Source organism: Parus major, chromosome 17, assembly GCF_001522545.3.
Source record: "Parus major isolate Abel chromosome 17, Parus_major1.1, whole genome shotgun sequence".
In the NCBI taxonomy this organism is placed as follows: Eukaryota; Metazoa; Chordata; class Aves; order Passeriformes; family Paridae; genus Parus; species Parus major.
Genome location: NC_031785.1, coordinates 8614926 through 8642821, shown reverse-complemented (window position 1 = coordinate 8642821; position 27896 = coordinate 8614926). Strand labels below are relative to the sequence as shown.

General features: G+C 59.4%; 3 protein-coding genes across 3 annotated transcripts in view; 2 read left to right on the top strand and 1 right to left on the bottom strand.

Annotated features, from left to right (window-relative positions):
* LOC107212207 (collagen alpha-1(I) chain) overlaps nucleotides 1–9014 on the top strand; it is a 65464-nt gene extending 56450 nt beyond the window's left edge. Inside the window, exons 45-69 of the mRNA XM_033518542.1 lie at nucleotides 353–406; nucleotides 651–758; nucleotides 1005–1058; nucleotides 1170–1223; nucleotides 1455–1508; nucleotides 1893–1946; nucleotides 2776–2883; nucleotides 3000–3053; nucleotides 3166–3219; nucleotides 3509–3562; nucleotides 3945–3998; nucleotides 4153–4206; nucleotides 4433–4486; nucleotides 5128–5181; nucleotides 6049–6102; nucleotides 6181–6234; nucleotides 6400–6453; nucleotides 6568–6585; nucleotides 6747–6800; nucleotides 6988–7050; nucleotides 7224–7389; nucleotides 7632–7738; nucleotides 7996–8076; nucleotides 8272–8460; nucleotides 8777–9014. Coding sequence (XP_033374433.1) covers nucleotides 353–406; nucleotides 651–758; nucleotides 1005–1058; nucleotides 1170–1223; nucleotides 1455–1508; nucleotides 1893–1946; nucleotides 2776–2883; nucleotides 3000–3053; nucleotides 3166–3219; nucleotides 3509–3562; nucleotides 3945–3998; nucleotides 4153–4206; nucleotides 4433–4486; nucleotides 5128–5181; nucleotides 6049–6102; nucleotides 6181–6234; nucleotides 6400–6453; nucleotides 6568–6585; nucleotides 6747–6800; nucleotides 6988–7050; nucleotides 7224–7389; nucleotides 7632–7738; nucleotides 7996–8076; nucleotides 8272–8460; nucleotides 8777–8926 — 1854 coding nt within the window. The 3' untranslated portion in view covers nucleotides 8927–9014. The remainder of the gene's footprint in view (nucleotides 1–352; nucleotides 407–650; nucleotides 759–1004; nucleotides 1059–1169; nucleotides 1224–1454; nucleotides 1509–1892; nucleotides 1947–2775; nucleotides 2884–2999; nucleotides 3054–3165; nucleotides 3220–3508; nucleotides 3563–3944; nucleotides 3999–4152; nucleotides 4207–4432; nucleotides 4487–5127; nucleotides 5182–6048; nucleotides 6103–6180; nucleotides 6235–6399; nucleotides 6454–6567; nucleotides 6586–6746; nucleotides 6801–6987; nucleotides 7051–7223; nucleotides 7390–7631; nucleotides 7739–7995; nucleotides 8077–8271; nucleotides 8461–8776) is intronic.
* Nucleotides 9015–10182: 1168 nt separating this feature from the next.
* Nucleotides 10183–14421, top strand: SLC31A2 (solute carrier family 31 member 2). Its single transcript, XM_015645168.3, has 4 exons — nucleotides 10183–10379; nucleotides 12525–12591; nucleotides 12847–13015; nucleotides 13565–14421. The coding sequence occupies exons 1-4, from the start codon at nucleotides 10374–10376 to the stop codon at nucleotides 13731–13733; spliced, it is 411 nt and encodes a 136-aa protein (XP_015500654.1). The 5' UTR covers nucleotides 10183–10373; the 3' UTR covers nucleotides 13734–14421.
* NIBAN2 (niban apoptosis regulator 2) overlaps nucleotides 14394–27896 on the bottom strand; it is a 28375-nt gene continuing 14872 nt past the window's right edge. Inside the window, exons 3-14 of the mRNA XM_015645167.3 lie at nucleotides 26280–26408; nucleotides 26091–26196; nucleotides 24857–25024; nucleotides 21159–21274; nucleotides 20974–21078; nucleotides 19562–19724; nucleotides 19056–19243; nucleotides 18743–18898; nucleotides 17976–18092; nucleotides 17429–17536; nucleotides 17208–17319; nucleotides 14394–16791 (exon numbers count right to left, since the gene is read on the bottom strand). Of these exons, the coding sequence (XP_015500653.1) occupies nucleotides 15644–16791; nucleotides 17208–17319; nucleotides 17429–17536; nucleotides 17976–18092; nucleotides 18743–18898; nucleotides 19056–19243; nucleotides 19562–19724; nucleotides 20974–21078; nucleotides 21159–21274; nucleotides 24857–25024; nucleotides 26091–26196; nucleotides 26280–26408 (2616 nt within the window). The 3' untranslated portion in view covers nucleotides 14394–15643. The remainder of the gene's footprint in view (nucleotides 16792–17207; nucleotides 17320–17428; nucleotides 17537–17975; nucleotides 18093–18742; nucleotides 18899–19055; nucleotides 19244–19561; nucleotides 19725–20973; nucleotides 21079–21158; nucleotides 21275–24856; nucleotides 25025–26090; nucleotides 26197–26279; nucleotides 26409–27896) is intronic.

Sequence of the window (27896 nt, the reverse complement as noted above, 5' to 3'; positions counted from 1 at the left end):
ATTGTCCCCACAGGGAATGGGAATGGGGAAGGTGCTGCCTCTGGGCCCTGCCCATGCCATGGCCTTGCCCCACAGAGCCTGGGATGCTCCCATGGAAGTGGGGGTTGATGCTTTGGGGGTCCCCGTGCTGGGCAAGGTGTGCTCAGCGTTTTGTGTGTCTGTTTTGGGGGAGCTGGGTCACAGCTGGGGGGATCTCCTGGCACAGGAGGTGAGGCTGTGCCTTACCCAGCATCAAAATCCCAACCAGGGAGGGTGGGAAAGCCCATGGAAATCAAAGCCCAGCTTTTAACCCGCCCTGGGATGGGGCTGGGAGCAGCTGCTGTGTCCAATGTGGGCATTTCCCCCTGGGCAGGGTGACACTGGTGACACTGGAGACCCGGGCGAGCCAGGACTGCAGGGACGGAAGGTGAGGGATGTCTCTAACTCTGCCCCTTTTTCCAGCACCTCGGGAACACCCCTGGCCTGCTCAACCTCTGCTGCTCCACGGTGGGGACAGAGCAGGACAGGGGTGTCCCCATGGCTGAGGAGCACCCTAGGGTGACCTGCTCTCTGTGGCACCCAGCCAGAGGGTGACACAGCTCATCTCCCTGCTCGTTTATTGCTGTTCCTTTTCCCTCTCTGTGGTGACACTTGTCTCCATCCCTGAGCAGGGCAATGCTGGCCCCAGGGGCCTTCCTGGAATTCCTGGTCCAGGAGCTGCCACGGGGGAAATTGGAGGGAAAGGCCAGAAGGGAGAGAAGGGCCGAGAAGGTTTGCTGGCAAGTACAGCTGGGGCTGGGTGGCCAAAGTGATGGGTGCCAAGGAGGGGATGCACCCCTGGTGAGAAACCTTGGGCTCTGGGAGCTGCAGAAAATCCTAGGAATTGTCAAATTAGGGAGTTTCATGTCTCACAGGCATGACACCAAAATTGGGCATTGTTGGCACAAAGGGTGGTTTGGGTTTGTGGGGCAGTTTGGGTAATGCTGCCCTGCTGGGCTGGGAACACATCTCCCCGTGTGTGCCAGGGCCAGGGCGGTGTCACCGGAGCTGCAGGACCTGCTGGAGCCAGAGGATGGTTTGTAAGTCAGATCATGTCCCCTCTTCCTTTCAACCTGTCCCAGGTGAGGGGACACTTGTGGGACTGGGAGCACTGGGCAGGGCTGAGTGACCTCTGCTTGTGCCCTCAACAGGGGGGGACAGGACTCCGAGGTCCTCCTGGGCTCGACGGTCCCGAGGGAGAGAAGGTACAGAGGGATGATGGATCCAATCCTTCATCTCTGGGTGAAACTCCCTTTTCTGGCCTCTTCCCAAGCTTTCCCGGTGGGAATGTGCTGGGAGTGTGCTGGGAGTGGCTGCATGGCTGTCCTGGGCAGGCTGGTGACAGGGACACTCCCTGCCTTGCTGCCTGAGCTCCAAAGCCAGCAAGGCAGGGAAGGGTTTTTCCATGGACAGAGCTGTTTCCCTTCCTTTCCCAGGGAGATCCAGGGCCACGAGGTGTGGATGGACCTGCTGGGGCTGCAGGATTCGAGGTGCTGATGCCTGGAATGTTGCAGAGCTGGGAGTTGCCAAAGGCTTCCCCAGCTCTTTGCTATTTTCAGTGTAACCCAAAGGATTTATTGTCCCTCTGCTGGCCAGCTTGGGGGGCTCAGAAATGAGGAGGGGGTTTAACACCTCATACCTCAGCACTGACCCTAAAAACCCAAACTTCCAGTACCTAAACCCCCAATATCAGACCCTTTCCAGCACCTCATGGAAAACCTGTTCCTGCTGCTGAATCCTGCTCACTCCCACGTGGCTCCCAGTGCTGTCCTGGCCAGCTGAGCGTGGGATGTGGGACAGGATGCTCAAAGTCCCCACAGAGGTGAAGGACATGGTGGTGAGCGGCTTTTTCTGAACCCCCAATGTCCCCACAGGGACTGGCTGGAGATGATGGAATGAAGGGAGATGGTGGCAAGCCCGGCCCAGTGGTGAGTACTCATCCTGCCCCCCAAAAATTCCCTTGGGAAAGAGGTTTGGTGGCATTTTGGGATGTGTCTCACCCTGGGGATGGCTGCAAAGTGAGCTCTGCCAGCCTGGCCATGGCTCCCAGCTCCTGCCCTGGGACTGAGTCACTGCTTCCTTGGATTTCCCACGGCATAACTCCCTAAAGGAATTTTAATGGAGCTGTTAAAAGCCGTGCCAAAGTGCCCCAGCTCTTGCACAGGTAACACTCAGCTGCTGCCATCTGCCTGAGGCAGCTCCAGGGCTCTGGATTTCCCCCTCCTTGGAGCACATCCCCAGGTGTCCCTGTGGCTCTGGGAGCTGCCCAGTGCCACTTGAGGTGCCCCAGGATGGGGATGATGGTTGTGACAGAGAGCCACAGACGTGTTATGGATGCCCTGAGCTCAGCTGCAGGATAAACCCCATGTGCATCCCAGCTTTCCCAGGCTGCAGTGCCGCTCTGCCTGGGCAAGACGTGCCCTTATGCACACCCAGAATCCCAGACTGGGCTGGGCTGGAAGGGACCTCAAAGCTCATTGGATTCCATCCCCTGCCATGGCAGGGGCACCTTCCACACACCAGCTGCTTCCAGGCCTTTAGCTTGGCCAGTCTGCTGGGAGAGGTCAGGCTGTGGGATAAACTCCAGGGGAATTGCTGTGGGATAAACTCCAGGGGAATTGCTGTGGAATAAACTCCAGGGGATTTGCTGTGGGATAAACTCCAGGTGGATTTGCAAAGCTCAGTGCAGCTGAAGCCCCAAGCTCAGGCCCTGCTGGGGCTGGGGGTGAGCAGTGTTCCTGTCTGTGTGCCCTGCAGGGCTCGCAGGGGGCTCGGGGGCTGGCAGGTGCCCCTGGGCTCCGGGGCTACAGCGGCCACGAGGGAGCCCGAGGAGTGGTGGGCACCAAGGGCCAGCCGGGCCGGCAGGTACCGCCTCTGCTCCCCGGGGACATCCCTGGCACAGCTCTCCCTGGGGACAACAGCCCCAGCTGTGCCCTCCCGCCTTCCCCTGGTGCCAGCCTCATGTTTTGTCCCCAACTCAGGGGACTCTTGGGCCACCGGGAGAAGCTGGAGCCACCGGGCTGAGCGGCACCGAGGTGAGCGGGCTCCTCTCTGCCCCGTTCCCTGCTCCAGCTTTTCCAGCCTCCCAGATCTGGGTCCCCCTGGCATTTGGGTTTGGATTTGCCTTGTTTCCTTTTTCCTTCTTAGGGCCTGGTGGGCGCAAAAGGGGAGCCAGGAGAGCCGGGAAAACCGGGACAAATGGTGAGGAGTGGGATGGAGTCGTGGTGGTTCTACCTGAAAGAGGCTGTGGGATGCTGGCATCTCCTGGGTGTGGAAAAATTCAATGCAGGCACCATCTCCTGCTCCTGTTGAACCTTCCCACATCCCCCCTCTGCCCAGCTGGCTCCAGAGAGAGGGAAAATCCCAAAGGGAAGATTCCAGCTTAGAGCATCCTCCTGTGCACAGCGGGCAAGGCAGGGAGGGAGGCCAGGAGGGGCATTCCTGGCACAGCATCCTCACAGAAGGGTTTCCTTCTCCTTTGGGATTTCAGGGCTCTCCTGGACAAGCTGGTCCTAAAGGATGTAAAGGCCACAAAGGAGATAAGGTACCCCCAAAATCCTCCCCTGGGGATGGCACCTGAGGGGAACTGCCCCGTGGGCATGGGGTGGGCAAGCCTGAGCTGCTCAATCCCACTGGGGACCATGGAAAGAAAACGGTGGGAATCACCCAGGGGGACTCGATTTTCTCCACCTGGAAAACACAGGATGCTCTTGGGCTGCCTTGGGCTGGTTTTTGAGTGAGGGGCTGGCAGATCCTACCCCCAGCCTGACTCAGGTGGCCCTGGGGGGCACAGGGGCCTCCCCAGCTCTTGGTGCCCATCTCCAGAATCCCCCAGTGCCCGGTGGGCTCTGTCCCCATCTCCAGCTCCTCTTCCCCAGTCCTGGGATGTGGCTGAGCCCCACATCCCCCATCTCTTCTCCCTCCAGGGCGACACGGGGCAGGAAGGGGACCAAGGGGTCCCAGGAGAAGCTGGCAGACGGGTAAATGACACTGCTGTCCCCACGGAGGGTGGCAGGGAGCAGGGAGCTGCTCCTTGGAGCCTGTGCAGGGGCTCAGAATCCCTGGAGAGAGGATCCTGGAGGGATGAAGGGTGTCTGGGTTAGTTTGGAACTACCTGTGAGCCTTTCATCTCAGGGCAAGCGAGGCAAGATGGGCCAGCAGCCCCCGCGGGGTCCCCGGGGACACAAGGTACGTGGCTTTGTGGGGCTGCCTGGCCCCCCTGGCAGTTTGGGGGTGCTCCCACCTGCCTGACCCCGGTTTAGAAAAGAATAAACCATGATAACTGAGGGCTCTGTGCCCCCAGAGCCCCCCAGCCCAACAGGGGCATCTCCCACACCCACAGCACCCCGGGCTGCTCTCCCTGCCCTGGAGCATCACCCTGGGCACAGCCAGGGCTTCTCCCTTTGCATTTCAGGGCTACCCAGGTGACAAAGGACTTCCAGGACCCCAAGGCCCCCAGGGACCCTACGTGAGTATCAGTGTGGGGTTTTGGGGTGCTGCCTGCTCCCTGCTTGACCCCAGTGTGTGATCCAGCTATGCAGGGACCCAAAGCAGGGATCTGTTTAAAATGAGGGAAGTTTTTAAGTGGTTCATCCGTCTCCTCCTGTCTTCTCCTCCCAAATTAACATCCCAGGAGGGTGTGTGCAGTCAGGCAAATCACATCATTCCCAAAATGTGCTTCTGGACGCCAAATCCTTCATTTTAGGGATGTCTGATGCCAGGCAGTGCTGAGCACTGATGGGACTGTGCCCACCTTCCCAGAGAGTTGTCAAGGCTGGAGGGACAAACTGCAGCCAGCAAAAACGACTCAGATATTTATTTTAATTACTAGAAATTGCTTTTTTCTCTGCTTAAAATAATTCTTAAAAAATGCCCAACTTTGGCAACTTCACCCAAAAAAAGCTGGATTTTCTCAGCCAGCCAAGGCACCTCCAGTGCATTTTTAATGGGCTTTGCTGAGGGATCCTCCTGGAAGCAAAAATCAAAGAAACAATGAGAAAATGCCTCAAAGTTTCTAAATCTGCCTGAAATCCTCAGGTGTGGGGAGGTCCCTCCTTGCCAGGGGCTGACAGGAGCAGCTCAGCTCCAAGTTCCATGTTTCCCTCTTAGGGCATCCCAGGGCTGAAGGGCATCAAAGGAGACCCTGGACCAAAAGGACACAAGGTAGGGGACGTGTGCCAGGCACAGCAGGGATGCTGGGCACAGGGTGGCATTTAATTTGCTGAATTCCACCCCTTTTTCCCCTCTTTCTGAACCCTGATGGCTGCACCATCCTTCTCTGGGGGTTTCCCAAGTGCTGGGAGATGGAACTGCTAGATTTCCTCCCAAATCCAGACCTTTTCCAGCTTTTCCATCCTTCTGGAGTTGCAAGCAGCAGTGTGGAGCCTTTTAATCCCTGCTTTCAGCATTGATGCTGATGCACCGTGAGCTGAACCTCCCTTGTGCCCCTCCTGATGGGTCCAGCCTTGGCTGGAGCAACCAAGCACATCCCAAACATCCCATTCCTCAGCCCCACGGCCATAAATAAGAGTGACAAGCAGTCCCTGGCAATGGGGAGCTGCTCAGATCCTTCAGGAAACTGAAAATGAAACCTTGGGAATCATTAAAACTTTAAATTTCTAGTGAGCTCAGTGAGCAGCTCCTGGGAGAGCAGGAGGAGGGGAGGCTGTGCTGGGATTTTTCCTCTGCTTCTGGTTTCAGCACACCAAGAATCTTCTTTATGCTCTCCAAGTACTTCCTGGCAACTTCCAGGGTTTTCCTGAGAGATATTTTAGTCTGGGATGATCCTTTCAGTTTGGAGCTGCCTCTGTCCCCAGCAATGTGGGTGCAGTGAATTCTATGGAACCAAAAGGTTGGGGGTTTGGGGGTTTTTGCTCCAGAAGTTTTGCAGCCAGCCATAACTGAAATAATATTTTTGTATATTTATATATATATATAAGTATAATATGACTGAATTTCCCCACCCACACTGGTGTCCTGGGAGTTCTGTCCTTCCCTTTGCCACCAAAGCTTTCCCTGACTCTCTCCTAGGGTGAGAAGGGCAGCAAGGGTGACCTGGGCCAGCGAGGGGACGATGGCTTCAAGGTGTGTGACAGGTTTTGCTCTTTTCCTTCCCCCCCTGGGTCCCTTGTCACCCTGTGTGACATCCTGCCACGTTCCCAGGGCAAGCCAGGACCCCACGGTGTCCCTGGGAGGCCGGGACCCAAGGGAAAGCAGGTAAGGGCAGGGTGGAGAGGGATGTCAGGGACTAAAATGAGAATTTGGGGTGAATTTCTTATTTTTCCATCTAAGACCCACCTGGGGAAGGGGTTGGGCTGTAGAAGGATGCAGGGCTGGGGGATGTCCTGTGCAGCACCCTGAGCTCCTGTGGTGTCCTTGCAGGGTGACACTGGCCCCCCTGGCCCACGGGGACACCCTGGAATTCCCGGGACACCGGTGAGTCCTTCCCTCTTCTGCAGGGAGGAGTTTGGGGTTCACTCTGGCCCCAGAGGGATGCAGCTCTGATCCCACGTGCCTCCCTCTTATTCCAGTCTTGTCCTTTCCTTCCAGGGCTTGTCTGGACCCAAAGTAAGTAGTGGGGAGCAGCAGCTGGAGCGGGATCAGCCCTGCCATGGGATCCCTTCCCTCCTTCCCACTCCAGGGGTGCAGGGGTCCTGCGGGGGTGCAGCTCAGCACAGCAGCATCTCCCACCTTGCTTTCCTTCCCTTTTCCACCTCCTCCTCTGGCAGGGGCTGAGAGGCTTCCCAGGCCTGCCAGGCCCCAGGGGCACACCAGGAATGCCGGTAAGCAGAGCCACAAACACCCCTCATCCCAAAATCTGGGTCCCTTACTCCTCTGAACGAGGCAGTGAGGCCCTGCCGTGCCATGCTGTCATCCCATGGGGATGTCCAGCTGCTGGCACTGGTGGAGGAGCTGCTGAGGGGCTCCTGGGCAGCAGCCAGTGCCACCAGCACTGTCACTGTCCCCCAGGGTCTGGCTGGCCCCCCTGGTCCCAGTGGGCCCCCACTGACGCTGTCACAGGAGGAGCTGCAGGTGAGCGATGCTGTCCCATGTCCTGCTGCTCCTGAGGGTCCCTGTGCACCAAGACTGAGCAGATCCAGCTACTCCCTTGTGCCCTGCATGTGCCATCCCCTTCTTCAGCACCTGATGATGCCCCTGGTGGGGAGATCTATGATCAGCTTGGTGATATCCCCTCTTTCTTTCAGCACCTCATTTATTCCTCCAACCAGCTGAATTACAGTGTGGTCTGGGCTCTGCTGGACTCCCTGAGCCGGGAGCTCCAAGCCCTCATGGAACATCCCAATGGCACCAAATCCAACCCGGCCACCACCTGCAAGGAGCTGCTGCTGGCTCACCCTGAACTGCCTGATGGTACCAGGGGCATGGGGAACCCCCCTGGACCTGGCCCCATCTCCAGAGCCTGTGAAGGGACAGACAGCTCTTTGAAATAAAGAGGGAATTAGGATTTTGGGGAATGAGGTCAGATGGGGCTTCATGGGCATCCCTGGAGAAACAGGCTGTTGGCCAGGCCACCAGCTGGGGTGGGATGGCACTGTGTGTCACCCTCCCTGTGCCAAACCTGGGTGCCAGGGGCTCTCCTCTCCTCCCTCCAGGGCAATACTACATCGACCCCAACCAGGGCAGCCCCCAGGACGCGCTGCTGGCCTTCTGCAACTTCACAGCTGGGGGGGAGACCTGCATAGCCCCCATCCACAACCAGGTGTGGTTATGGGGCAGCTTCAGCACCAAGGGACCCCTCAGGGTGGGTGGGGACAAGGGCTGGTGGGGCTGGAGAGGGACAGGGTGACATTATCTTGCTGTGGTGCCCACTGTGCTGGCAGGGAGCTGTTGGAGCACTCTGGAGCGAGGATCCTGGTCACGGTGTGTGCCAGGCTGCAGGGACAGCAGGCTCCTTGTCCTGTCAGTGCCACATTCCCCTTGCTGGGACAGTGTGACAATTGTCCCCGCTCCCCTCAGGTCCCCATCAAGGCTTGGCTGAGCACCTACAGCTCTGAGAACACCTTTGAGTGGTTCAGCACCCTGCCCGGGGGCTTCCTGGTGAGTGCGCGGCTGGAACAGCCGAGGGGATACAGAGGTGAGGTCGGGGGTCTCCAAGTGCCACCCTGCAGTGGTGGGACAGCACAGAGGGACGTGCCACCTCCTCCTGCGAGGAGCTGCAGCGCTTTAGCAGGGGCTGGGGGGAGCACAGCTCCTCTGAAGCAGCCCCCGTTGTCTCTCCCGCTGTCCCTGCAGCTGGAATACGCGGGGGCCAGCGCGGTGCAGCTCCGCTTCCTGCGCCTGCACAGCCACCGCGCCACCCAGAAGGTCTCGTACTCCTGCAGACCGGCCCCGGAGCTCGGCCAGCCCCAGCCCGACAAGGAAATCCGCTTCCTGGCAGACTCCCGGGATCACAGCTATGCAGCCAGCCTGCAGGGCTGCCTGGTGAGCCATCGTGCCTGGAAAAGCCTCCCCGATATTTGGAGAGCCCTTTGGAGAGTGTTTGAACCCCCCCGGTTTGGGATGGACCGTGTGGATGAGGCTGCACACGGTGGGATGGGGATGGAGAACATCCTCTCCCCCGGCCCAAGGAGCTTCCCGTTCTTGGGATGTGGCAAAGGATGGGGCGGGCCCTGGGGGACAGGAGGGAGGTCACCACCCTGGGGATGGAGCCTGGGTGCATCAAGGAGCAGCCAAGAGAGCTGCAGGCCCTCAGCTGAGGGCTTTGGTGCCACTCAGCTGTCCCTGGTGGTCATTTCAGCCGGACAACGACTCCTCCATCACCGACACCATCTTCCAGTTCAGCACGGAGGAGCTGTGGCTGCTGCCCCTGCGGGACCTGGCTGTCTTCCACAACGGCGACGCCTCGCACCAGTTTGGTTTCACAGTCGGACCAGTTTGCTTCAGCTGAAAGTGGTGCCACCCAAACCGAGCCAGCCGGTTCTGTCCCCACCCAGGAGCCATCCCAATGGGGACAAGCGGAGGCTGGGGGTGGCACGGGGCTCCCACAGAGCTGCTGGTTCTCTCTGAGCTCTGTGTTTGGAGCTGTGTTATGTCCTGGGCTCCACTTCCTTCTGGAGCTGAGGAATATTGTTTACAAAAGTCATTTGTCTATAAATTATATATATATTATATATGTATATATTATATATGAGAAGGTGCTGATTTCGTGACTGCTTGGGGAAGGTTCATGTAATTATAATCCCTGGGAATTGTCTGTAAAGAAAAAAACCAACCAAGGAGCAAGTGCCAGCTTGGGAAAAGAGGGAGGAAAGGTCCTTTTCTTTGCCAGGATCAAGTGCACAAATGGTTGGGCACTGATTTCCCCAGGATTGGGCTGGGAATGGCCCTGGTGAGCCTGGGAGAGCCCAGTGTGGTGCTGCTCCAGCACCTCCATCACCAAGTGCTGCAAAGGGGTGAAAATGTTAATCCCCCCCCCAAATCCTGCCTCGATTTTGAGTCTCCATCTCACTGAGAGGGATTTTAGTGGTGTAGAGTCAGGCAGTGTAGCACTGGGTGCCTCTGTGGGCATCTGCACCTGCTGGCACTTGGGGAAACTAAGGCAGGGGCGGCTCAGCACTCCCTGTTCCCAGGTGTAATGGGTGGAATGTCCCAGCATGGAGCAAACATCTGCGTGCTTCTAGTCACAGCTGGAAGGAAAGTTCTCCTTTGTCCTGCCTATCTTTAGGGAAAATAAAATACAATCCTGAATTTGGGTTGGAGTAGAACCTGGAGACCATCCCAGGCTGCTCCCAGCCCTGTCCAGCCTGGCCTTGGGCACTGCCAGGGATCCAGGGGCAGCCCCAGCTGCTCTGGGAATTCTATTCCAGGGCCTGCCCACCCTGCCAGGGAACAATTCCTGCCCAAAATCCCACATATCCCTGCCCTGTGGCCATTCCCTGTGTCCTGTCCCTCCATCCCTTGTCCCCTCTCCAGCTCTCCTGGAGCCCCTTCAGGCCCTGGAAGGAGCTCTGAGCTCTCCCTGGACACTTCTCCTCTCTAGGCTGAACACCCAAAAAAACTCTCAGCATTTTCAGGGTGCAAACCCCGCGCTCGGGGACCGGGATCGGGCGGGGGGAAAGCGCTGGGAGCCAGGAGCGAAGGGAAAGCGAAAGCGCGGCCTGAGGCAGGGCCGGGCCGGGCCGGGGAGGAGGCGACACAGGCGGCACCGCCCCGCCGCACTACAGCTCCCGAGGAGCCCTGCGCCGAGCGACAGCGGAACCACAGCTCCCGGGGAAATAAACTGGACACCCAACAGCCCCCGACATCGGAGCGACAGCCCCCGGCAGCCCCCGGCAGCCCCCGGCAGCAGCGCCTGAGGGGACGGGCCGGGCCCCGCGGCCGCTGCCACCGCCACCATGCAGGTGAGCCCCGGGACGGGCACGGCCGGGACCCCGAGACCTTCCTGGAGCCCCTGAATCCGCCCTGGAATACCTTAAATCCCCCTGGATGCCTGTGATCCTCCCCTGGGATCACATGAATCCTCCTGGATCCCCTTAAAACCCCTCTGGAACCCCCAAGGTCCCCTCTGGAGTCTCATGAATCCCCCCAGAACTCCTTCAATCTCCCTGGCAGTGCCCAAGGCCAGGCTGGATGGGGCTGGGAGCAGCCTGGGGTAGTGGGAGATGTCCCTGCCCATGGGATGAGTTTTAAGATCCCTTACAGCCCCCAAACCATTCCCTGGTTCTGTTGGGTGTTTGAGCCTGGTTTGTTGGAAGCAGCAAGGCCTGGAGGGTGACACCATTCCCCAGGAGGATCCCAGTTTGGGGACACCCCCGTGGGACACTGTGCTGTTCATGTTGGGGTCGGGGTGCTGCAGGAAGGCAGCTTTATCCCAAAGTGTGGGATCAGACATCCCAGCTGGACTGGAGCAGCATCCCGGCACTGCTCTGTGCAGGCACCACAGCTTTTGCTAAGAATAATCCCAAAACTGCAGCAGATCCAGCCCTAAGTGCACACTGAGCACAGGAGGTTTCCCAACAGCTCATTTTCCCGGAGTGAATTCCTGCGGGGGAGGAGCTGGGTGCAGCCTCACCCCTGCTCAATCCCTGCTTTGTGGGACATCTCCCTGGCAGCGGTGCCTCTTCCCTACTGGGAGAAATGCTGGAACTTTTAAGATTTTGCCCTCTTGACCTTCATCCACCAAGAAATCTCTCTGTGGCATCGCTGTAGGAGAGGAGCTTTTGGCCCAAGGAGCATCATTTTGGTGTCACACTGAAAATATGTGGTTCCACCCCAGGCTGGGGCAGCAAAGGAATCTTCTGGATCTTCTGGATCTTCTGGATCTCTGGAACAGGCTGTCCAGGGAACGGGTGGAATCACCATCCCTGGAATTGTTCAAAGAACATTGAGAGGTGGTACTTGGGGACAGGGTTTAGTGGAGGCCTTGGCAGTGTTGGGGGAATGTTTGGATTTCATGATCTTAGATGGCTTTTCCAAAGTTTATGACTCTGATTCTGCCCATCACTTCTGTCCCCATCCCTAAAACAGTCACCTGCTCCTTCCACCACATTGCAGACCTGTGGGTGAAGCCTGTAAAGGAGAAATAGCTTCATTTAAAGGATAATTATCATTAATCTGTGGCCAAAGGAGGCTTAAAAGGCTGAGCTAATTACATGTGCTAATGTCTTTGGGTAAGGAGGGCCGAGGGGTGTAATTGGAGCCAGTCTGTGGCCTGAACACCCACAGGATATTGGATGGTATTTCTGGCTGAGACTGGTCCTGGTGCTGTCAGTCACCTCTGCTGGTGTTGCAAAAGGCAGGAAAGAGCCTCCAAGCACGGATCCAAACATGGATCCATGCAGGAGAGGAGCAGCCATGAGCTCCACAAACACCTCCTAGAGAGATTCACCAAAGGCAGCATGAAAAACCCAACAAAATTCCAGCTTTTGGGCAAGACGTGGCAGCTGGGTACGAGCTCTGCAGCTGATGTTACACAAGAGCAATTCCTGCTCCTCCTGTTTCAGCGGAGTGAAGGAGGAGGGGTGGTGCCTTTGCAGGTCCTGGCAGTGTTGGGTTTGATGCTCCTCTGTCAGGGAGGCACCCCTGGACCTGGTCCCCATCGTTGGGTGCTCACACTTGTGGCTCTGGGTGCCTCAGTGGTTGAGTTTTTGGGTGTCCTGGCAGTGCAGGACGTTTCTCTGCCTTGGGAGGCAGAGGGGAGCAGAGGCTCTGCTCAGCTTCCTCAGGGACCTTCCCTCCTCAAATCCACGTGGATGAAGCCCTAGATTCATCTCTCTTTGTCACGAGGTAAACTGGCTTTTTGTCACAGCCCAGACACTCCCAGGAGCTGCTGCTGGAGGGGGAAATGGTCCTGCTGGAGGTGACGGGAAGAGTTGAACCCAGTCAGCGTGACTGATTATTCGTGCAAGTTCCTCTTCCCATTTCACAGCTGGGGAAAAACTTGCACCATTTGGTGAATCCCCAGATGAGCATCCCAGGGTGGGACCTGCTGGCAGGGTGGGCACCTGAGGGGCTTCAGCACTGCCCTTCCCTGGCCTCTTTTCCAGATGACCTTCTACTTCTCGGACACAGCAGTGCTGCTCTTTGACTTCTGGAATGTCCACAGCCCCACAGGTAGGCTGCCAGCACTGGGACATCCCTCCCTCCCTCCCTCCTTCCCTCTGCTTTTCCTACCTAATTCTGTGACTTAAAAAGCTAAATACACCTTTTCCTGACATTTAACAACCCCAGTGCCCAACCCCAGTGCCAGGAGCCCTCCAGTTCACCCCGTGGATATTCCCACACACCCCGTGCCGGGCCCTGCTGTGCCCCTGTCACCCCCACAGCCTCTCCCCACGCCTGGGCAGTGCTGGGATGTTTCTCCTGCAGGGATGGTGCTCTCAGTGCTGGTGATCCTGCTGCTGTCCGTGCTCTACGAGGCCGTGAAGATGGGCAAGGCCGTGCTGCTGCGGCGGGCGCTGCTGGCCCTGCCCCACAGCCTCAGCCAGGAGGCCCTGACCGAGCCCCAGCAGGGGGACAGTGGCCCTGCGCAGGGCAGGTACCCCAGGGACCCCCTGGCACCCACTGGGGGGGCTCAGGGAGGGCTCTGTGGCCCCGTGGCCAGCACAGAGGGGAGAAGGGCTGTGAGGAGGACTTGCAGGCTCCCAGGGAAGGGGGGTGTGCACAGCCTGGGGAGGTGGCTCCAGGGGCAGCCCAGCCCTTCCAGATCCTCTGGGAGATGTCCAGGGTGGTGGCCAGAGGCTCATGTTCCCCTCCAGGAGCTGTTGTGGGTGCAGGAGGGTCCTACTGCTTTGGGGATGGGCACAAGCAGTGACTCTGTCCTCACAAGCCTGGCCCTGACAGTTCCTTCTTTTGGAGCCAACCTCTGGATTTTTCCTCTTGTACTTAATCCTGGATAATTCCTGGGGCCGCTCTTACTGCCAGCCTCATTGATTTTGGAGCGGGATTTCCCCCTGAGCTGCTGTTTGCAGCCCCCACCCCTCTCCCTGCTCCCCAAACCCCCCTCTGGCCACCCCAGGCTCCCGCTGGGAGGTGATTCCAGCTACCCCAGCCCCTCGTTGATGCACGGTCCCGTCTCCTTCCCCAGGTGGTTTTGGTTCCACGTGGGCCAGACGCTGTTCCACGTGGTGCAGGTGGTGCTGGGCTATATGGTGATGTTGGCTGTCATGTCCTACAACGCCTGGATCTTCCTGGGGGCCATCGTGGGCTCCACGCTGGGCTATTTCATGGTGTACCCCCTGCTCGGCCGGGGCTAGAGCCCCCCACCGTGTCCCACCTCCTGCCCCTTTGTCTGGGAAAGCTGCTGTCACTTCTGCTGGGTCTGTCTCTGTCCCTGTGCTCTGGGGGATGCAGAAACCCAAGGACTTGCTGGGGGCCCCACTCTGGGGATGGGGAGCCCCATGGGCAGCTCCTCAGCCGGTGGCTGTCCCCTGGCTCTCAGGGACCTTTGTCCAGGTGATGACAGCGGGAGGGGGCTGGCATTTCCTCCCCTCCCTGCTTTTCGAGGAGGCTCATCCTGGCTGGAACGGGAACCATCCAGTGACTTGCTGGGGGAAGGGGCAAGCTGGGCTCAGGGACCCCTGCCCAGAGCTGCCCTGCACCAAGCCCCTCTTCACACAGTGCCTTTGGGGATGCTGGGGGGGAGCTGCCACCCCCACCCCGCTCCTGCGCTTCAGGGATGGGGCTGGAGCAGCCCCTGAGCCGCTGGTGTGGCTGTGCCAGGGGGGAAATGCTGCTCCAGGTGCCTCTTGCTGCTTCTTCAGGACCCCCCTTCTAATAAAATCATCTCAGCTCCTCTCCTGGTTTGTGTCACTGCTGGCTGGGCTCAGGATGTGCCACCCCTGGCTCACAGTGGGACTGGGATCCCCAGTCCTACCCAGGGCGGCAGTTCAGGAATAAGGAGAGTCTCTTCTGGCTTTAAATAAAGCTTTTCCATTTTATTAATTATTATAAGCATATCTTTAAACATTTGTATAACTTTCTTAATAAAATATCCTGGAAGAGACAGGTTTGAAGTTCACAGAGAAAGGCACTTTGAGGGGGGCCTCCCAAGGCACTTTGGGGGCCCCCCCGAGTGGGTTAGGCTGGGCACCCCCCTTCTGGGGCAGGAACGGTGGCACCTAAGCACAGGTGGGTGTTGGGGTGCTGGTCCCTGCTCCAGGTGTCCCACCCAGGAGTCCTGCAGACCCCCAGCACCTCCAGGGCTTTTGGTGTCGCTGTGTGGGGGCTGCAGCAGTCCTGTCCCATCCCTGTGACAGATGGGGGCTCAGAAAAGCCCTGCTCTTTGCTGAGCCATCACAGCAGGTGCCAAAACCTGCAAAGCTGGAGAAACCATCCATGGCAGGTGCTGAGATCTGGAGGGAGGGGCTGGGGTCTTTCCACTGCACAGCGAGCTGAGCCTGGAATTATCCCAGTCCTGCCACACACTGCTGGGACACGGCACGAGTGCCACCTTCCCCCAGAGATTTAACTCTGAACTTAAAATATCTCCTCAAACACCCTGGGGTGAGGATGGCTGGGGTGGGCTCTGGGTGCTCTGAGCCTGACCTGGATGCTCTGAGCCCAGCCTGAATGCTCTGAGCCTGACCTGGATGCTCTGAGCCCGGCCTGGGGCTCACACCTGTCCCAGCACTCTCCCCCTCAGCAGTGGCTCCCACCCCGCGGCGTTGCTGTCCCTGTCGTGTCCCCATTTGCCACCCTGGTTTCCATCACCCCCTGCAGCCCCTGCTCCCACTGGCGCTCCCGGAGCCGGCCGGGGGGATGGCAGTGGGCAGGAAATGCCTGGATTGGGGCAGGAACACCCCCGGGGACAGCCAGGAGGGTCCCGTCCCCCACACCCACCCCGAGCAGGGCCAGTGCCAGCCCCCCCGGCAGCCCCAGGCACTGGTGTGGGGGGCAGATAAAGCTCTTCAGTAAAGCATCTTCTCAGTAGGAAAGAAAATAAGGCAGAAGAAGGACAGAGCAGAGCGCAGGGGATGCCCCATGCCAGACCGGGGCCACCCCTAGTCCGACCCAGTAGGGGCTGTGGGCCTGGCCCCCGTTAGGCAGCAAGGTCTCGGTGTCCCCATCCCCTCCCTCTCCCGCGGTGCCGCTCTCCATCCGGGGGTCCTATCCCCCTCCCCCAGCCCCAGCGTCACCGGGGCCAGTCCGTGGCAGGGGGCTGGGGCTAGAACTCAGTCTGCACCCCCTCACCGCTCTCCGTGGTGGCCCTAGGCTGTGCGGGGCTGCGCTCCCCGTGCTCGCCCGTCTCCATCTCGCTGTGCTGGTGCCACCCCAGTGACGGGCTCTGGGCTCCGGGTGGTGCTGCTGTGACTTGGGGCACCTTGGCCTCTGCTGGGACATCGGCTCGGGGGCTGGCTGGTGCTGCTGTGGCGTGTGGCACGCTGGACACCGACGGGGAGTCAGCTCTGGGCAAGGGGGATGCTGGCACGGATGATCTCGGTGCGGCGTGTGGCACCTCAGCCTCTGATGGGACATCAGCTCTGGGCACAGGTGATGCTGGCACGGATGATCTCGGTGTGGCGTGTGGCACTTCGGCCCCTGATGGAGCATCAGCTCTGGGCACAGGTGATGCTGGTTCAGGACGTTGTCTCGCAGTCCCTGACGGGACCTCGGCTGCAGGGCCAGGTGACGATGCTGGTGTGGCACACTGCCCTGCCGATGACACCTCAGCTCCCCGCACAGGCGGGGCCGGTGCAGCCCGGCGCGTCCCAGCTCCTGACGGGACCTCGGCTGCAGGGACAGGTGATGATGCTGGTGTGGCACGTTCTCTCCCAGTCCCTGATGGGATCTCAGCTCCAGGGACAGGTGACGATGCCACACAGTGCACCCCATCCCCGTCACGGGCTGGACCTTGCTGTGTGACATCCCCTTGGGCAGCCCCTGCCGGCAGCAGCCCCTCCTCGCTGGCACCACCGGCGTCGGTGCCATTCACCAGCCGCTCCTCAACCCCGGCACCATCCCCGAGGCTCTCCTGTGCCAGCGCCTCCCGGATCTCCTTCACCGCATCCGGGGGGCTTGGGGGCACCCCGGGATGTGCCTCCTCTGGCTCCTGAGGCTCGGGGGAGCCGGGCTGCAGCAGCGCCTCGGCCCCGTAGGGCAGGGCCCCCTCGTCGTCCTGGATGACCGACACCACCTGCTTGGCCCTGCGGCGCCGCTCGGCCGCCGGCTCGGCCTCGGGCTGCCCGCTGTACTCCTCGCTCCAGTCGATGGGCAGGCCCTCTCCCAGCAGGTGCAGGTTGGGATCGCTGTTGTGCATCACCATGCTGTCTCTGTACAGGTTGTGCTTCCGCTGCACGGCCGCCTCCTTCACAGCTGGGGACAGGAGGGGACAGGTCACGGGGGCTGCTGGCACCACCAGGCTGGGACACCGTGCCCTGTCCTCCCCGTGGGGAAGCCAGGTGGGAAAGCTGCTCCTGGGGAGCACCCTGTATGGGGTCACCCCTCTTTACAGAGACCCCAGCACCCTGTATAGGGTCACCCCTCTTTACAGAGACCCCAGCACCCTGTATAGGGTCACCCCTCTTTACAGAGCCCCCAGCACCCTGTATGGGGTCACCCCTCCTTATAGAACCCCCAGCACCCTGTATAGGGTCACCCCTCCTTATAGAACCCCCAGCACCCTGTACGGGGTCACCCCATCTCATACAGCCCTGAGCTGATCCCCTGGACAGAATCACCCCTCCTGAGACACCCCCTGAGGGTCACCCCCTCCTCACACAGGACCCTACCTTGCATGATGTCTTTCATCACTGATTGTAGCACCACCTCCTCGTAGGTGTTCTCCACCAGGATGAAGCTGGCAAAGTCCTCGAAGATCAGCTCCTGAAACTTGGCTAATTCCTGCCACGGATAGAGGTGGCTCAGCCCAGCAGGTTGGGGGGAATGGATGCTCCAGCCCCTCCATGGGGGTGGACAGTCCTTCCCCACACCCCAAACTTCCCCCTCTTACCCCCTTGCAGGTGGGGGCCAGCTTTCTCAGCAGGAAGGGGATGGTGATCTGCAGCAGGGCCTCTCTGAAGAACTTTTTCCTCACAGTGCTGCTGTCATAGTCAAATTTCTGCAGGGTGAGAAGGTGCCCAGGTCACCCAGGGCTGTGGGCTGGCAGCTGTGCTGTGCTCTTCACAGGCACAAACCCCTGAGATTTGCCCCCCAGCCCATTTGCACAGAACACTCCCCTCTGGCCTCACATCCCTCTCTCCAGCTGTTTCCCAGTGTTTCTGAGCCCAGGTAGGAGCCAGCTCTTCCACTGCTGGCTGCAGGAGGGTTTGGGGGCCAGTCTGAACCCTGGGGGGCTTTTACAGATACGGTCACAGGGGTCCAGGCTCCTCCAGGTCATTTCCCACTTGCCTGCCCCCAGCAAAATCCATGAAAACCTCAATATAAAGAAGTATTTCCTCACAAGACTTGTTGAAATAGGCAACATCACTCCTGGCCTCTTCCCTGGCCAAGTGACAAGGTCACCAAAGGCCACCAAAGGCCCTGAGCCCTTGGCTCACCTTGAGCACCCTCTCGAGGATGCGCTGGATGGATTTGCACAGGTCGTCCTTGCCCTGCAGCTTCCCCAGCTCCTGGTGCAGCAGGGTCTCGAAGGTGTGCACGGCATCGTCCATTTGCTGTGACCAGAGGCACGTGGTCAGCGTGGGGGGCACCCAAAGGGTGGGCAGGGGGCTCTTGGGGCACTGCCACACCGAGATGAGCCTTAGCACAGAACCCCACTCTGGTTTGGGGGGGAAGGGACCTTAAAATCATCCAGTGTCATCCCAGCCATGGCAGGGACACCTCCCACTGTCCCAGGCTGCTCCAAACCCTGTCCAACCTGGCTTTGGGCAATTACAGGGATCCAGGGATAGCCCCAGCTGCTCTGGGCACCCTGTGCCAGACTCTCCCCACTTCCCAGGGAACAATTCCTTCCCAATATCCAACAGGCAAAGAGCCTTCCCTCTGGAGAAATCCCTGACATCCCAGCGTGGCATTCACAGCCCTCACCCTGAGGATCAGGGGTGTTGGGAGAGGAGGGTGCTCAGAGCTGGTTTGCACCCCCTGATCCTCCTACACCCCACTCCAGGCTGGGCTGGACCAGACCCCAGAATTGGCTTACTGGCCTTGCTGGTGCCAGGATGCCCAAGCCCACCATGGGTCTGGAGCTCCATCCTCCACCCTTCAGACAGCACAGACATCCCAGCCTGGGCTGGACCAGCCAGGGCTTCCCAAACCTCTGTTCCCAGCCCAGGGGGACAGGGGGGAACCCTGCTCCCCATCTCACCTGTCTCATGTGGATCTGGGCCCTCTGCTTAAAGACGGACGTGCTGGAGACATCGAATCGCTGCTGAAGACCCTCCAGCTTCAGCTGCTCCATCTTCTCATAGCACGACTGCATCTTCACGGGGTGGAAGGCCAGGTGGGAGAGCTTCTCCATGTACTGGGGACAAAGCCAAGCTCAGCCTCTCCACGTACTCAGGGCAGGGACATTCCACCCCACGTGGGTGGAACCTTCTCAGCCTGCGGCCCACACTGGGGGTGGCAGCAGGACTGGCCCTGTCACCCGTGAGCTGGCAAGGAGCACCACCAGGTCTCACCTCCACCAGCTTCTCCAGGCCTCCCTCGTTGACAACGTTCATGTTCATGTCAGTCACCTCCTTGAAGAACACCTCCCGCACCTCGGCGAAGCCCTGGCTCGTGGGGGTCATCAGGGCCTCCAGGATGGAGGAGATGTAGGGCTGGACGTGGTTACGGACACAGACCTCCGCCTTGGGCAGGACAAAGGCTGGGAAAGAGCAGGGATAAGGATGGTGAGGCTCCTCTGTCCTTCCAGCCCTTCACAGCACACCCTAAACCACCCCAGGGAGGAGGAGCTGCCCCTGTTCCCAAGCCCCGCCAGGAGGAGGCTCCTCCTTTCACACCAACACAAGGAATTCCTGCAGAGTGTCCCTGCTCTGTACTGATCCCATTCCTGCCACACTTGGGGGGTGACTGCCCACCTGGTCCTCCACCTCCTGGGACAATGCCATGAAGGGTGCCAGGGGCTGTGCTGCACACACCCCAGGAGCCGTGGGCACAGCCCCACATCCCTGCAGGGCTGTACCTCGGATCTTGCTGGCCAGGTGCTCCTTGGAGGTGATGATCTGGTCCATGTCCGTGCGGATGGTGCTCTCCAGCTGCGGCCGCTCCTGCTCACACCTGGCCACTGCTGCGTCGTACTGCTCCTTGGCCAGCTCATAGACCATCCTATAGACAGCATCCGACACCTGGGGGCACAGGAGGGGGGTCAGAGACCCCCACACACCTCCAGCTGCACCCCCAACCATCACCTGCAGCACCTGACAGGGCCCTGCCCCACAGCCACCCCAGGGACCCCCCAGCTGGGTGAGATGGGGCTCCTGCAGTGCAGAAACTGCTCCAAGTGGTGCTGGAGGGGCAGCGAGGTGAGGGCTCCCTCCATCACACAACCTGCCCCAGGTGGGGCTGGGGGTGCTGGTGGTCCAGGAATGCTGCAGGTCTGGGGATGCTGCAGGTCTGGGATGCTGCAGGTCTGGAAATGCTGCAGGTCTGGGGATGCTGCAGGTCTGGGGATGGTGAATGTCTGGGAATGCTGAATGTCTGGGGATGGTGAAGGTCCGGGGATGCTGCAGGTCTGGGGATGCTGCAGGTCTGGGGATGTTGCAGGTCTGGGGATGCTGCAGGTCTGGGAATGCTGCAGGTCTGGGGATGCTGCAGGTCTGGGGATGCTGCAGGTCTGGGGATGCTGCAGGTCTGGGAATGCTGCAGGTCTGGGGATGGTGAAGGTCTGGGAATGCTGCAGGTCTGGGGATGCTGGAGTTCTGGGGATGCTGGTGGTCCAAGCAGGAGAGCCCCAGACCACCCCAAAATCTGTCCCCTGCCCTGTTCACCCTCCCTGGGGTCCCAGAGCCAGCCTCCTGAGCAGGATGGAGCCGCTCGCTGAGGCTTCACGCTCACTCTGCTGCCAAAGGCTGCGATTTTGGGGCTGGCGGGACTGGCAGGATGCAGAACCCTGCCCCTCCTCCCTCCCCCGGGCTTCCCGGCCACCGCAGCTACTGGAAAAGCAGCGTTTGTGTGTTTTCAGGCCGCTCAAGTGGCCCATTACGAGCCTGGTGGTAATTATCTATCGGAGTTTAAGGTTTTAACAGGCAGTTCTGAAGAGCCCTCAGTCTTTCGCAAGGCTTTGGGCTGGATTTAGCCCGCGCTGTTCTAAAAACAGCTCGCTAAATTTAGCCAGGACGGGCTTTGCTCCGGGGCTGGGCTTCCTCCCGTTCGCTTCCCGGCCCCGGGGACGCGGAGCAGGCGGGGCTGGGCAGGGCTGGGCAGGGGCACAGAGCGAGCTTTAAAAAACCTCTGCGGAGAAAGGACGGATTCTTTGGCAGGGGCCGGGAGAAGGGGCAGCGAGGGCGGTGAAGGGAGCCCAGCGGGGAAGGGAGGCCCCCCCAAAGCAGGGTCTGGCAGATGGGGACACCCCCCCGGGCAGCCCCAGCCCCACACCTGGATCCAGGTCCGCTGGCGCTCCGGGGCTTTGCCCTTCAGCCGGGGCGCGATGGTGCTCCTGAGCTCGGGGAGCAGCTCCTCCATCACCAGGTTGCTCAGGACCTGTGGAAGCAGGAGGTTTTTGGGGATCCTGCTCAGCCCCCAGAGCCCTCCCAGCCCAGGTTGGGGGTGCGGGTGCTCACCTGGGTCTCGCTCCCGCAGAGCATGTCCCAGGTGCCGTACTGCTCCTTGGACTGCCGGTACATGCGGATGGCGTCCGTGAAGGCTGGAGCCTCCACCTTGGAATCCTCGGAGATCCCTGTGGAGGGGAGAGGAGGACGAGTGGTCAGCCTGGAACTGGGAATGAGGGGCAGCCCGGCATCCCCAGCCCACCTTTGTGTGGTTCCTCCACACCCTGGGAGCCGTGCAAGCCCCCAGGGCTGTCACCAGGATTGGGGGATGCTGTTCCAAGCCACTGGACCCGACAGGGTGGGGGGCAGCAGTGGCTGGGGGGCTCCTGCTATGTCCAGAGGGATCCCTCCAGAGCCACCCCGGGGGCAGGGAGACACCCAGGAGCAGGGGCTGGGTAGGATGGGGGCTCAGTGACCCCCAAATGATGGATGGAGTCCTGGGGGCTCAGCGACCCCCAAATGATGGATGGAGTCCTGGAGGCTCGGTGACCCCCAAATGATGGATGGAGTTCTGGGGGCTCTGTGACCCCAGATGGTGCACGGGGTCCTGGGGGCTTGGTGAGTTCCAAAGGTGCAGCAGCAGCAGGGACTCACCAGGATGGGGGTTCAGTGACCCCCAGCACCTCACGGCACTCAGCACTGTGGGATGGGCCAGCTGGGGGGGCTGGAGGAAAAGGGGCCCTGTCGGGAGCAGCGTGGTTTGGAAGGAAGAGGAAAGTGGCCAAGAGGCCTCAGGAGTGAGTCAGGGCCGGGCTGTGCCAGGGTGAGTCACTGCAGCACGAGGGGGGCTCAGGTGTCACCTCCACACTGCCACAGCACCCGTCAGGAGGAAGGGAAGGGCTGGGAGATGGGGACAGCGGGCAGGCAGGACAGCCCAGGAGCTGTCCCACATGTCCCATGCGTGTCCCTGCCTTGTCCCAGCCTGTCGAGGTCTGGCCGGGGAAACACCCCTGGGAGGGGATGGGAGGTGGGAACCCTCCACCCCCATGGCCGGAGGAGGGGATCAGGATGGGATCTGAGCCAGGGTGACCCTGCTGGGAGGCTCCAGGGGATCATCCCTGCGGTGCTGACACATCCCACACCACCTGGCAGTGCTGGGGACACGGCCAGGTGTCCAAGGGGACAGCCCGGGGCAGTGAGCAGATCTCTCCCAGGGCACACAGACTTTTCTAAGGCGATTACAATTAACTCCAGGCCTAAGCAGCTTTTGCTAAGGGGTAGCTTAATAATCAGGGGGAAAAACCACTGAGAAAGTAAAATCTGCTCCTTTCTCAGTCTTTGGTGGGAGCCAGAGCTGGGCTGAGCATCCAGGACTTGGTGCTGCTCCATCCACAGCTCCTGGGAGCTCAGATCCCCTCCCAGGTGGGACAACTTCTCCCCTTCTGTCCCTACAGGGCCTGGGACAGGATTTGCCCCCAAAGAACCTTCCCAAGGCCACTGACTTCAGGCTGAGCCAGGGAACATCCCCGAGAAGATCCCGTGCCACTTCACAGGGCAAATTTAAGGAGTTTCCTTCATCAATGTGTGATTTAGGGCTTGGAGGGCCAGGACCCAGGGAATGGCTCCCAGTGGCAGAGGGCAGGGCTGGATGGGATATTGGGCAGGGATTGTTCCCTGGCAGGGTGGGCAGGCCCTGGCACAGGGTGCCCAGAGCAGCTGGGGCTGTCCCTGGATCCCTGGCAGTGCCCAAGGCCAGGCTGGACAGGGCTGGGAGCTCCTGGGATGGTGGGAGGTGTCCCTGCCATGGCTGGGGTGGCACTGGGTGAGATTTAAGGTCCCTTTTAACTCAAACCATCCTGCAACAAGAGGCAAGAGCCCTCAGGGTGGGCACTGCCCGGCCCCAGGTGACACCAGACTGGATGAGGGACAGTTTTGGAGCAGCCAGAGGCTCCAGGGACAGCAGGCAGACCCTGTGAGGAACAGAGCTGCACATCCCACTCCTTACACAAGAGCTGCTGTTACACAAACACAGTCTGAGAAAGGGAGGTGAAAATTCCCACACCAATCACAACCAGAGGCAGAAACAGAGCCTCTAATTTAGGGGGAGGAAAAAAAAACCAAAACCCAAACAACCTAAAGTGCTTTTCAACAACAAAAGAGCCTTCATGGAATATGAAACAGGATCCTGGAGCTCCCAGGAGCAGAGAGGGGCAGGAAGAACAATGTCACAGACAAATCCGGGCTGGAGGAATGCAGAAGCCCCGGCACTGAGCCCTCCTTGGCCACTGCCCACTTGGGAAGGCTTTTCCATCACATGCTGAGGAGAAGGAGGGGGAGGAGAGGATTTTCTGGCAGGACTGTGGCTGCAGAGGGGGTGGTGAAGGGGCTCCCACCTCCCTCTGTCCCACAGCAGCACCCAGCAGGTGGGAGCAGGGGGAATTAGAGATAAAAACTGGGGGGTTGTTAGCAGGATTCCTCTTTTATCCAGAACTGGTTTTGCTCACAGTTGCTGGTGCAGCCAGCACGGGGGGTTCTGGGGTGCTGAGCTCACCCAGAAATGATCCTCAGGGGGATGAGGGGTCACAGCACCCAGCCCCACACAAAGGAGCCCAGGCCCTGGCTGGGCTGAAGGGACACATTCAGCCCAAGGAGCTCAGAGACCCCCAGCACAAAGTCAAAAGGAAAAGAGCAGATTTTTTAGGAGATTTAATCCAACATGGGAGGATGGAATCCCACCAGATCCCACCCTATAACAGCAACTCTGGCAAAAATTGAGGCAAAACTGAGGTTACCCAGGGTTCCCAGGAACGAAAAAGGAATTTAGAAATTGGGCAGAATCTAAAATACCCACTAAAACACCTGATTTTGAGCAGGTTTCTGCTCTGGCACCGCCTTCCTCAGGAAATTTCTCACCATCCCAAGCACGGCCAGGATCTGGGGCTCAGCCCAGGAGTGCCCAGGCCACAGCCAAGCAGGAAAATCGTGTTTTCCTGCCAGAGTATCACTGATGTGGGAGGCAGGTCCTGTCTCTGCCCGGCTGCACAGCCCTGCACCCCCTGCCCACAGCCCCAGCAGGCCTCCGGGGGAGCTGGGGATTGATCACTTTAATTAATAAATATTTTCTCCCTCAGGGTGGGAAATAGGAATCAGGCAGCTCTGGAGCCAGGCTCTGTGCTGACTCCTGGAAATAATTCCCTGGGCAGGTGTCCTCAGGGCAGAGGATGGAGCTGGGCACAGGGATGCTCCAGGGAGCTGGGGGTGATGCTGGCATGGATGGGATGCTCAGTCATGGAATCCCAGACTGGTTTGGGTGGAAGGGACCTTAAAATCATCCTGTTCCACCCCCTGCCATGGCAGGGACACCTCCCACCATCCCAGGAGCTCCCAGCCCTGTCCAGCCTGGCCTTGGGCACTGCCAGGGATCCAGGGACAGCCCCAGCTGCTCTGGGCACCCTGTGCCAGGGCCTGCCCACCCTGCCAGGGAACAATCCCTGCCCAAAATCCCATCCAGCCCTGCCCTCTGCCACTGGGAGCCATTCCCTGGCTCCTGTCCCTCCATCCCTTGTCCCCTCTCCAGCTCTCCTGGAGCCCCTTCAGGCACTGGGAGGATCTCCCCAGATCCTTCCCTTCTCCAAATCACTCAACAGCTCCCACCCAACTCCTCCTCATGAGCTCCAAACCATCCCCTGCACCCCAAAACCCCAGCCTGGCCTCTGCAGGGTCCCTCTGTGGGGCAGGAGGACGCTGCTGTGTCCCCAGGTGTCACTCACCGTTGTTGCAGTGCCTCACGCAGTCCTGGAACACCGCCCGCCACTTCTCCTGCTCCTTGCCCGTCATCACACAGAAATAATAGTGCCGGGCATAGGGGTGCCACAGGATCAGCGGGAAATCCGTGGGGCACTTCAGGATGGACGAGTGCCCAGATTTCGGTGTCACACCTGCGGAAAAGCGGGGATGGTTTGAGGGGGAGATGGGGCTGGAAAGGGATGGGGAAGCTGAGGGTGTCCAGCAGGGACACACAGACCCTTCAGCTCCTTCCCAGAGCCTGTGCTGGGAGTTGTTCCAAAAGTTGTTCCTCATTTTTCCGAAAAGGGGATCAGAATGAAAATTAAGAAGTAAAATTAAAAGTAATTAAAATTCACGCAGTTCTCACGGAGCCACGGGCACGTTTTCCGAAACTACCACATCCCAAAGGTGTCCAGGGATACTATATCCCAAAAACACCCATTCCTGAAGGTCTTCAAGGGTGCTACACCCCAAACTCACTTTTTCCAGAAGGCCCTCAGGGATTCTACACCCTAAAATGATCCTTTCCATCATCCCTGGGATGCTGCACCCTTTCCAATGATCCCCAGGAATGCTACACCCAAACCTACCCCTTCCAGAAGTTCTTCAAGGATGCTGCATCCCAACCCCACCCTTTCCAAAAGCTCCTCAGGGATGCTGCACCCTAAGACCACCCCTTTCTGAGGGTCTTCAAGGATACCATGCCCCAAACCCACCTTTTTGGAGGTCCTCAGGAATGCTACACCACAAAATCGCCCTTTCCTGAAGGTCCTCAGGGATGCTACATCCTTCCAGAAGGTCTTTAAGGTCTTTTAAAACCTTAAAAAAACCCTTCCAGATAGTCTTTAAGGATTCTACACCTTTTCCAGAAGGTCCTCAGGAATGCTACACCCCAAAATCGCCCTTTTCTGAAGGTTTCCATGGATAGGACACCCCAAAATCACCTTTTTCTGAAGGTTTCCATGGATAGGACACCCCAAAATCNTGGATAGGACACCCCAAAATCACCTTTTTCTGAAGGTTTCCATGGATAGGACACCCCAAAATCACCTTTTTCTGAAGGTTTCCGTGGATAGGACACCCCAAAATCACCTTTTTCTGAAGGTTTCCATGGATAGGACACCCCAAAATCACCTTTTTCTGAAGACCTTCAGGGATCACGCCCCCCAAACCCACCCAAAGGTCCCCAAGGGCTGCCCAGCAGCACAGGGCCCTCACCAGGCAGGCTGTTGTTGACCAGCTCCAGGTACTGCTCCACCGAGGTGAGGATCTTGTAGCCAGCGCTGTTGATCAGCACCCGGGGTGGCAGCTGCCGCTCATAGGCCTGAGCAGGAGAAACGGTCATGGACGAGGTGTCCCCTGGGGAATGACCCCACTGGAGATGGGTGACAGGGGGATTGTCCTCACCAGCTTGTTCTCGTAGAGGACCAGCCCGTAGTTGTGGGGCACCATGCAGAAACGGTTCCTCCACTTCTTGTTCTCCTCGATGTACTGGAAGATGTTGCCTGAGTAGATGACGTGGTCCTCCAGTGGAACCTGCAGGGAGGGGACAGGAACGGGGGATCAGGGAGGGGACAGCTCTGTCCTGGGGGGCTCAGAGAGCTCCATCCATGGTGGTCTGGGTGGGGCCATTCGAGGGTCTCTGCTGGATTCCCTCCCACAGCAAATTTTGGTGCCTGAATTGGTGGATCTGGGCAATGCTTTGAGGGGCACCACAGCGCTCCTCTGAGGGGAGGTTTGTCCTGCTGAGCCACTCCAGCTCCCCTGGCTGAGTGGAAGGTTGGAGCAGAGCTCTCCAGCTGCTCTTCCCAGCCCTGCAATTCCCCTGGCTGGGCCATCTGCAGCTGGCAGGAACCAAACCCAGCAGTGTCTCCAGATGGGACAGGGCAGAGGAAAAGCCACCCCAAGGAGCCCAGCACCAGACGATGCTCAGGTGTTCTGGACTTCACTGGGGCCAGTGAAAGCTTTTTTAAACTAAGAGAGATTTTGAGTGGATTTGGGGAAGGAATTGTTCCCTGGCAGGGTGGGCAGGCCCTGGCACAGGGTGCCCAGAGCAGCTGGGGCTGCCCCTGGATCCCTGGCAGTGCCCAAGGCCAGGCTGGACAGGGCTGGGAGCAGCCTGGGATGGTGGGAGGTGTCCCTGCCATGGCAGGGGTGACACTGGATGATTTTAGGGTCCCCTCCAGCCCAAACCATTCCATGATTCCATGACAGGAACAGGCCAAGGACAGCCCGTGCCCCCCGAGCTGTGCAGCCCCTCTCCAGCTCTCCAGCACCTTTTAGCCAGCAGAGTTTACACCACCCCAAACACAGCCTGCCCGAGGGAGCCAAGAATTTGTCCCAGGAATTTTTATGATCCCAGGAACATAAACAAGAGCTGAGAGCTCTCGTGAGGGCTGGAGCGTGCCGCAGCCGCCTCTGCTGCCGTGGCCACCCACCCTCCACCACGGTGGCCACCAGGAGGGACCAGCCAGGGCTTGGATCCCAACCTGCCCCAGCTGCAGGACCCTTCTGGAGGAGCTTTTCCCACTCTTCTCCCTGCTCTGCCCTTCCCCTGGCTCGCTGCCTTCCCTGACCACACACCCCCTTGGGCTGGGGGAGGTCTGACAGCAGCTTGGCTGCTCCTCACTGCTTCCCAAAACCTTTGGAAGAGGGAAAGGAAGCCCAAAGCAAGCCCTGCAGGGCTGGGGGTCAGCAGGAGCATTCCTGCTGTCCCCCTCTGCCCAGGAGGGCCACCAGTGTCACCCCTGGTGTCACTGCCCCCAGCACCACAGAGCTCACAAAAAAAAGGGGAATAAACAACAAACATTTAAAAACCCCAAGTGCAACATCCCATCTGAGGCCGGGCAGGATGACACCCTCCATCCTCGTGCCATCCACAACCTTCTGGGGAATGTTTGGGGAGCACAAAGTGCAGCTGGAGATGCTCATCCCTCACTGTTGAGGTGTCTGGAGTGTTGGGACATGTCCCAGTGTCACTGCCAGGACCCTGGGAGGGCTGGGCAGCACATGGGACATGTCCCA